At 37.2% G+C, this 10,385-nt stretch overlaps 1 protein-coding gene across 1 annotated transcript; it reads left to right on the top strand.

Annotated features, from left to right (window-relative positions):
* The first annotated feature begins 7,564 nt into the window (after window positions 1–7,564).
* Window positions 7,565–8,230, top strand: LOC145661705 (uncharacterized). The gene has a single exon (XM_081727036.1). It carries the CDS (start codon window positions 7,565–7,567, stop codon window positions 8,228–8,230), a length of 666 nt encoding a protein of 221 aa, XP_081583162.1.
* Window positions 8,231–10,385: the final 2,155 nt, after the last annotated feature.

Raw genomic sequence — 10,385 nt, forward strand, 5'->3', positions numbered from 1 at the left:
TCAATCAGCTGTGTTCTTCTTCTCCCTATTCCTCGCTTCCCTTCCATCTTTCCCTTTATGATGGTGTGAAGAAGACAATTTCTTCGCAAGATGTGTCAAATCCAAGGATCTTATAAAATATAGGATCTGCCCTTACAACAAAATCTTGAAGCCATACGTCACAGTTTCGCCACCCCTACCCTGCCCACTCTGCCCAATAGGATCGCAATGGTTTGAGCCAACAATCATGGTGGAAACGAAAGTAGCCAATCAGACGATGCATGAAACGAGAGTAGCCAATCAGACTTTGCGATGCTCTGTTGTTTTTCGGCTTCATTGATTTAATAGGATGAAGATACATATGGGCATATCCTCTATTTTATAACATCCTTGGTCCAATCCAATTGGCCTTTCTAGGAAGGCCAAAAGTGTCCTCTGTAGAGAACCGAAACAAAACAAAGGATCACTTTTAACATGGAGTTCTTTGTTTTTAAGGAGTTTGGTTTACCATAGCTCTTATACAGGGTGTTACAGAAATTTGACACAATATTTTGGGGATGGATACCGCAAATCAAAATAAGAAAAAAAAAGTTAATATGGTCGGAAGTGCATAATTTCGTAGTTATATGTTGCTGAAAACGTGAAAAAATGAACTTTACAGGTCCATAGTTTCATTACTATAGAACCGATCGTAGTCAGGTCAAGACATCACTTAGGAACTACATATGTGAACTATCTAAATGGCCATCTTTCAGAACCTCCGGGAATTGCACAATCATTTTCAGAGAGGCTGTTTGGGAGTACTTGATCACTCTTCACCTAACTCACTAAAAAAAAAATTGGTGTGCAAGTACTGGAGCATTCTTAAACATGGGTATTTGGATAGTTGATATACCAGCTCCTCAGAGATGTTTTGACCCGACTACGATAGATTCCATAGTAGTGGAGCTATGAACTTTTTAAGTTTCACGTTTTCGGAATCCTATAACTACGAAACTATCCAGTTTTGAGCACAAGTCTACAGGGTTTTCATAAAGTCTGGACGGATTTAAGTTGCTTATAATTTTCATAAAAATGCTCATAATGAAATCAAATAAAGTGCAAACGGTAGCGGAAGGATTAAATTTTTAGTTGGCAACACTGTTAGATAAGCGGCAACTCTGAACACGTTGAGAGAGGGAGGGCAAGGCCAATTCAGGTGTGTCGTCGAAAGTTCACCAAAGAGTTCAAAAAGCCGGCACCGACTGAGAGTGCAATCCGAAAGTGGCATGCTAAGTTCTTGGAGACAGGAAGCGTCCTGGACCGTCCTCGAAGTGGGAGGCCGCCAACATCACCTGCAACAGTGAGCAGGGTAAGGGAAAGCATCATCAACAGCCCACACAAGTCGATTCCTAGACGGTCCTACGCGAATGTGTGGACGTAAATGGCGCCCAGTTGGAGGTGTGGCGGTGAATGAACTGAGCTGGTGCAGATTACAGGCAAAACTTTAATCCTTCCGCTACCGTTTGCACTTTATTTGATTTCAATATGAGCATTTTTATGTAAATTATAAGCGAATTAAATCCGTCCATACTTTATGAAAATCCTGTATATTATTTTTTTTTCTTATTTTCATGTAAGGAATCTGTATTGTGACACATTTTTGTAACACCCTGTATATATTTATCCTGCCTCTCCCTCTCAGTTCGTCTGTCCGTGAGATAAAAAAAAAATCAAGAACTAACCGATAAATCACCATTAATTTTCGACAGACTGTAGAGAATCAAAAGTCATGGATAGAGGTGATATTCAAACCAGAAGTTATAAGAGTCAACTATTTCCGGTTATAATGTTTATCACTATAGAGCAAAAACAGTAATAGATAGTAAAAGTATATAGAAATGAAATGAAATGAAAATCTTTAAGTTTTACGTCCCACGGTTATGCCGGTTAGGTTTAAAGGAGACGGTGATGGTGAGTGTTGAATGAAATGGTGGAATGAACAAAGCGGGAGGAAACGGGAGAATCCCGAGAAAACCCACAAGCACGGTGTTTGTCCACCACAAAGTCCATACGGCACGAGCTGGGATCGAACCAGGGACCCCAAGCACCGGAGGTGAACGATCTACCACTGAGCCAGCGCGTCCCCTAATAATATATAGAGTTGATATATATAAATCGAAAAAAATCAACAAATAACGCTAAACTGCTAATGTAATATGAAACACAGTACGTATACAGAAACTAATACATAGTCATTTAGGAGTGTCACCAGCAAGTTTTTTTTTTCTATGGGAGCAAGCTTTTTACATGTTAAAAGTAAACAAAAAGTTTATTTCCAGATTATGAAAGCTTCAATAAGACAATAAATATATATATATATATATTACATACGTACATACATACATACATATTATTATTATTATTATTATTATTATTATTATTATTATTATTATTATTATTATTATTATTATTTATTATTATTATTATTATTATATTTCCAGTTTGTTACCTTTTTGAAACCTGGATCTTGACAATGCGTGCAGTTAAAATCATACCTTGTGGAAAATTTACGAATAAGTTAGTCATAAGAAATCGGATACTGTTCATGGATGTCCATTTGTTTGAATATGTTTATCTTTTGTACTCTTATATAAAAGAGTAAAAATAAGTGATATCTTCCAGGCCATACTACTACAAGTAGATTTGTTAATTTAAAAAAAAAAATAATCTTACGAAAGCAGGATATAAGGAAGGATTTTTGGAAATCTGTATCGTAAAATATTTTTTCTTTTCTTTTTTTAAAGAATAGTATTAGTATATCTGGCAAATATCTAAATCTAGTAAAATGAAACTTCGTATATAAACTTACCACTTAAGCATAACTGAAAATGCAGCACTTAAAAGGAAGCAATTTCTTTAGTATTCAAATTCCCCACTGCTTATTCAGAAAATTTTCTGAAGGAAGGAAGGATTAGCTGGATGCATGAAACTCGGTATTTGAACTTTTAACTAAAATTAATAAAGTATATGTTTCAGCGTCTTGAAAATTACATTTCTAAGATGAAAGGAGGGTCAATTTCTATAATATTAAAATTTCCCACTGTTTATCAGATTTGGGCAGAAATACTCTTACATTTAGAACTCGGTTCATCCCGTTAAGCAAATAAGAGTACAAAGTGGATGATTAATTAGAATATTTTAATTATTTTAACATGTTGACATGGTTTATTTTTTTTAATGTGTTCTCTTTTACATTCTATTATAAAGATTCTTAATTTGCTATAATTATTAAACGAGTTAGGTTAGTTGCTAAGGTTAGTAGTTAGTTACAATAGTTATAAGCAGTGATAGTTTCAGAAGATTTGCTTCGGGTGCGAGGTTGGGGAACTTTCATTCACGAGGAGTGAAAGCAGTACTGTGAAAATAGTGATAGCCCAAGTTGAACAAAATTGGAGAAATAGACTCTACTTTGAGGGAGAATTTCTCCTGGGCTACGATCTGAAGTCATAACTGATTCCAAGTGTTAGAAGTGATGGTGGTAAAGACATAAAAAAAAGAAACTTTAGTTTCAAATTTGGGTTCCTAATTACACAAATGTCGCAGGTTGCTGGATTTACGTTCAGTTTAATGTAGCAATCTTATACGAGGGAGGTTCAATAATTATTGTCCCCGGCATATTTAAAATACTTGAGCGGGGATGGACGATGGGAGATATTGTAACCTAATGTCTTAGATGCCTATATGCTAAATTTCAGAACCATAGCTGCTATATTAACATTCTTTTTTGTCGTTTCAGATGTGAGAGGTGGCGCCTAGCTTGAAAAATGGTGAAAACCGAGCAACGAGCTGTCACAAGTACTTCCAGAGAAAGGGATTAAGCCCAAAGAAGATTCATGAGGACATGATCAGTGTGTTGGGTGATGGAGCTCCTTCCTACCAGGTAGTAAAGAACTGGTGCCGCGACTTCCGCTGCGGCAGGGAAAGCTGTCAACAGGCCTAGGGTGCTGGTCCTCCAACAACAGCATGCACCCCAGAAAACACATGCTGTGCATGATACGATTATAGCAGACAGATGAATCACGGTGCAACAGTTAGCAGACATCATGCACATCTCTGTAGGCTCAGTGGAAACCATTGTGCATGAAAACTTGGGATTCAAAAAGGTGTCAACGCAATGGTACCCAAAATGTTATCTCGTGAACATCAGAAAGACAGAGTTCGATGGCCTGGTTTGGAGGTTATAGGGGCAGACCTGAAACAGTTCTGTGATAGATTTGTGACAGTGGACGAGACGTGGCTCCACCACTATGATCCCAAGTCCAAACGACAGAGCATGGAGTGGCGGCACAGCAGTTCACCTCCCCCATTTAAGTTCAAGGTGCAAGCATCAGCACGCAAAGTTATGGCCACAATTTTTTGGGATGCAAACGGTGTGATCCTTATTGACTGCCTGGAGGTTGGACATTCTATCACGGGGGCCTATTATGCAGCCCTAATCCCTAAGTTATGCGAAGCAGGAAAAACGACACGGGATGTTGCAGCGAACATTGCCGTTCACCAAGATAATGCTCCGGCCCACAAAAGCCATCTTACTGGTACCACAATCTATGCTTCTGCTTTTGATGTGTTGGAACATCCTCCCTACTCACTCTATCTCGCCCCTAGTGACTTTCCTTTTTTCCCAAAGTTGAAGGAGCACCTCAAGGGGAAGAAGTTTCACTCAAATGCAGCTGTTATTGAAGCTGTAGAGGAATGGCTCACGGCTGAGCCAGAGACTTTCTTTGAAGATGGCATAATGGCTTTACAGCATAGGTGGAAGAAGTGCAATACTATGAAAGGAGACTTTTTGGAAAAACAATAATGCTTATAGGTCAGGGATAATAATTATTGAACCACCCTCGTAAAAGTCGGACAACTCCTTCGTAATCACGACGTTGTATAAGGACGCAAAACTCAAAAATTAAAAAAAAAAAAAAAAAACTCAAGCTTTGCTTCTAAACTATTTTAGTGGTTCGTACCTCAATACACCCCTTCCCCAAACAAGATTGCGTGTTGTTCCTGTAGTAGTTAAATTTATTTTAGTTTTAAGTTTCTCATTAATTTCAATTAAATTGTATTTCAAAGATACTCTAAAAGTACAATAACGTACTATGGGGTATGTTATAACCCATTAACTTTGTGGGCACCCCTGCTACAAACTAGAGACTTAACTATCCGACTTGATAATATCACGTAGTTAATAACGAGTACGGCAACTATTTGCTACAGAAAGACTTGAATACAATAACCTATATGTAGACATAATTTTCTTCAAACCAGCACAAAGAAAACAAAATTTATGACGTATATAAATAAAACACAATATTATGATAATAAATACGAGGTCAATAGTGTGGAAATAGAAAAAAACAAACATTATGAAAGATCTGGGAATCAGTCTTGACATGTAGTTAAACTTTTGTCACCATATAAATTCTATCATGCAAAGAGCAATAAAGGACAACAGGCTTTATCTCTATTTATTTAATTTTTAAATTTCGGAAAGATAGAATAAGTACACTCACGTCCAAAATTATTGTCGAATGTCTATAAATAAGTTGTTGTAGGAATATAATTTGATAACGAATTCGCCCGGTATTTCTTATAATGTTAGTATGTGTATAATTGGCAAAGACATGTATGTGGCAAATTTCATGTCAAAAGACCAGTAAATAAGAACAATAAAACGAAAATAAAACTTTCTTATCCATTTAGCAACATTTTGTTTTACTCATTCTAATTTTCGTATTTGTAATTCTTTTCCTATGAAATTTACCACAAATATATATTTCCCGATTATACACACAGTACCAGGATTAAAAGTACCCTGCAATGTCATTATCAAATTATATTCTTAGAAGAAGACAGTTATAGATATGCGACAATCATTTTGGACATGAGTGTACTTATACAGATTACTTGTAAGATCTAAGCTAGAATTTGATTCTGAAATATGGAACAGTATGTCTAAAACTTCGATTAGCAGATTGACAGTATTCTTGGCATGGACATGATGGTAGCGCCACAAGAGATTTTTAGGTCTAGTGCTGTTTAGGCTTTGTACCGTTTAAGTCTTATGCCGTTTAGATCTTGTGCCGTTTAGGTCCTATGCCACCAAGAATTTTTAGCTCTTGTGCCGCCATATGCTTTTTAGGCGTTATACCGTTTAAAGTTTGTGCCACGTCCCCGTCCAATGATGGATCTCTGAGTCGATTTCTTAACCCTAGGAACACCAAAGTATTTTTGGGTTACATGGAATACCAATGGAAGGGGGGGGGGGGAATCTGAGTCCCACAGCATAAAGGTAATTATTTCTCAGGAAAAATAATTTATCTTGTCTGATATGAACTTGGGATATCTAAGACATCATATATTTTTATTCTCTGTTATTACTAGGTTTCTAAGTACAGTGTTGCCAACTGTGTGTAATTGTTTAAGTTACCATTTTTTATTTATGTCAGTAACCATGATTTATTTATTTTATTTGTTTGTGTAGAAAAACTATCAAACAGATCAGTAGCAACTTAGTACGATGTAGTATGTGTACAAAGGCGGCTTCTAAAAGCATTTTGGTGGTGGTGCAGTAAAGTGGGGTAGAATGGGGAAGAGTGGGGTATACTTCAGTATTCCAATGAATTCAGGATTTATCTTTTATAATTCCATCCCGGTTATCCTTGGAATGGCGAAATTCTTTCAAATTTTGTTTCTGCGAAAAGATATACACTGTGAGGGACGTTCATTGGACACTATAGGGATGTCACCAGAGAAGCAATGTTGCCAACACAACATAAGTTACAATTTTTCTAGTAGCACAACGTCAGGTTTTTGCACCTATGAAATAAACATGTAAAATGTAAGCAAACAAGCTACGACTTTTCTGTCGGTTTTGTAAACTAACACCACTACAACATCATGAATATTACAAGGGATTCATTGCAAGAAACGTACCACTGCTTCAATTTGTTCAATTTGCATTATCAAATAAAATATTCAAATCACTCGTCATTTGCATCAAAATCTGAAAGGGTTATTTCCACCTTGCTATATTCGAGCTCACTACCTTCTATGTCAGATTCATTTAAAAGTTCTTTCTTATATTTGAACTTTCGCAAAGAGCACGATTTGCCACTGTTCCAATGTTGCTGCAGATTCACACATACAGTCACAGTCACAGCATAACGAACTGACAATTTCCTATGAAATATGCGTCTTCAGTCAGTGTTACAGGCTGTTGCTTGTAGATTCTATGATTAAAATCTAATTCATAGAACATAAATTCTATGATTAAAAATACTTCATAACACCAGAGGTGCAGCAGCATAGTTCTTTCCAATCACTATTGACTTGATTCTCTCGTTCTTTATATTATAGGACAGTAACTAAGCAGGCCATGTTCTGGTGTGCTAAGTGATGACTGATATGATTGTCAATTAATAATACAGTACAACATTTTCCATTGTTTAACATATCTGAACCATGTTTGACCAGATATTTGTATTTGTTCAGAGGTCCGGTTTGATTGAAGACCAACGTCTTGCGTGACATCATTGGGATCCAGGTCATCATGCTGACGATTGAACAAAGAGTGTTTCTTGTGGAGCATGCGTTCCGCAATGGAGACAAGTTTACCTCAGCAGTAGAAACTGCATTTGGAGCAAAGTTCCTAGGAGTGAAGATGCCTAACCACAATGCTATACAGAACCTCATCACCAAGTTTCGAAAGACTGGAAGCGTTCATAATGCTCTAAAATCAGGTAGGCCATCCACAGCCACATCTGCAGAGAAGGTGGCGGAGGTGCAAGACGTGATGCTGCACTGTCCAAAGAAATCGGTGAGACGACTAGCTCAGCAGGCCCACATGTCCGTGGGTTCCGCTCACAAGATCCTCCGGAAGTCAATGTCCATATATCCGTACAAAATTTCGGTCGTGCATGAACTGAGAGACACCGATCGACCGGCGCGTGTGAACTTTTGCAACCGGTTCCTGTCCTTCCTGCAGGACAATGGTGAGGGGATTCTTTACAAAACGTTTTTCATGGATGAGGCATGGCTTCACCACTCCGGTTACGTGAATAGCCAGAATAGTTGTGTGTGGAGTACGGAGAATCCGAATGAATTAAATGTGTCCTCACCGCATGATCAAGAGGTTGGTGTTTGGTGCGCCGTGACTTGTAAACGCATCATTGGACCCATCTTCTTTCAGGACGCCATAAATGCAGAACGGTACTGAACCTGCATTCTGGAGCCCTTCCTAGGTGAACAGAATGAGGACGAAATAGAGAATGTTTGGTTCCAACAGGATGGGGCGACTGCACATACCGCCCACAAGGCGATGAGCTTTTTACAGGACATCTTTGGTGACCGCATCATCTCTCAAGGACTCTGGCCTCCGCGTTCACCCGACTTCACTTCACCGGATTACTTTCTATGAAGTACGTTAAAGGGAAAGGCCTATGAAGGCAATCCGCACACCATACAAGAATTCCAAGCTGCACTGACGCGTCACATTCGGAACATCACTCTTGATGTTATGCACAGTGTCTTCAAGAACATGCAGAAACGTGTGCAACTGTGTCAATATATATACGTGTGTGTGTGTGTGTGTGTGTGTGTGTGATTATAATATAATATAAAGTGACATATTTAGGTGTTAGCAGGTTTGAAGGAATAAACTAATAGAAAATAAAATATTTAGGTACCAAAAAAATAATCAACAAAATTGTATATACTAAATTTTTATAATGTGCAGTTGGCAACACTGCACCAGAATAATAACTCAGAGTGGTGCTGCATGTCGTAATACCAAAATTGTTTCAAAGGAAAATAAAATAAATAGCCAAAACATTGGAATATAACAGCCTATGCGGTGAATAGCCCTTTAGTACTACCAAGAGGTACCTCTGAGGCCCACAGCACTTTCTTTATTTATAAAGAGAAAAACAAAACACTAAAAACTAAGCAAGTACGATTTGTGATGAATGGGGTCAAGCATAACAATATCATTTTTTAAAATTTCTTTTATGCAATTAGAAATGTTATAAAATGTAACAAAAATAATTTGTGGGCCTCCGAGGCCTCCCGCTTGGTGTTCCTAGGGTTAATAGTGTCATTATTCGATTTATAGTGCTGCAAGATCTTTTACCGGTAAAAGATCATACAAGTTTGTATAATATTTTCACGCATGCATTTTTTAGTGCATTAAAACACACATAGAGTTGAACTCAATATATTTTTATTGTTTCCATTCACACTTTTTGCCAAGAACTAGGAGTTTACATCTGCTTGTAAATGATCTTCATTTATGTAATGAAAACTGGCAAAGATTTCTGAATTTTTTTTTATCAGCTGGATAAGATCAGAGGTTTCAACAAGATGCACAAAGAGATTAAATGTACTGCATCTCTGTCAGCTACTACTGTGTTGATATTTTTTTAGAAGTATTTCCAAACATTTTTTCTTCTACACGGCCTTCTTTTACCACATCAATCATAAATTTAACAAAGAGTGTTGTGCATTCCATAGTGGATTCATGGATAGAGAAGAATAGTATCATTCAGTACACTACATGTTGCCATTTTGTTGTTTCTTACATTTTCCAAAATTCGGTACCAAGCCAATGAAAATTTTGTAACACTTCGTTATATTTTATATTTCTGTGTATTTAATATGTATACTGTACAAAAATGTGAAAAATAATGTTTTATAAGAACTTAGGCATAACGCTGGTGCCTCGTGGCAGACCATAATGAAATTTATAAGGAGAGGCCGCGAAGAATGAAGGTAATACCTCATGCAGTCAGTGGCGGATTTAACAATATACTGACTAGGCTCCAGATTTAGTCCGCGGCACCCTGAACTCCAGGCTACATACGTACTCCTTATTGATGTGTTTGTACTTTGCTGTTCAGGACGAACACAAAATTAGAACCCTATTCGTACTATAATGAATAATACAGTCAAATTTTAATTGAGTTCAATTTATGGTAACTTACTGGTTTTATTTTAAATATTATATTACTAATCTGAGATCAAGTAAATTATGATTTACTTAATTTATTCTAATTCATAGAACAAGGAGGGCCGCGCAGAAAACCTGGCCTAGGACCTGAAAATATCTAAATCCGCCACTGCATGTAGTAAAAGAAGTACAAAGGAGGTGTAGCCCACATATAACATTTATGTAAATATTAGCATATCAATTTATAAGATGAACATATTCCAGTCACCATATGAGAGATTTAAGGTACAGTGGAACAATACACACAATAGAGAAATCCAAGATTTCGAAATGGCTAAAAGAAAAAGTGTGAAATTCCCGCGACATGTGAATTAATTAGGGTCTGTAGCATCGGGGGGGTGTGTTGAATATCAGCGACGCCATGACA

The sequence above is a fragment of the Thermobia domestica genome, chromosome 10 (assembly GCF_964235325.1).
Source record: "Thermobia domestica chromosome 10, izTheDome1.hap1.1, whole genome shotgun sequence".
Taxonomy (NCBI): domain Eukaryota; kingdom Metazoa; phylum Arthropoda; class Insecta; order Zygentoma; family Lepismatidae; genus Thermobia; species Thermobia domestica.

Bases quoted from the DNA above. Each gene is read 5' to 3' on its own strand.
- LOC145661705 (XM_081727036.1), top strand. From the start codon at position 7,565: ATGCTGACGATTGAACAAAGAGTGTTTCTTGTGGAGCATGCGTTCCGC.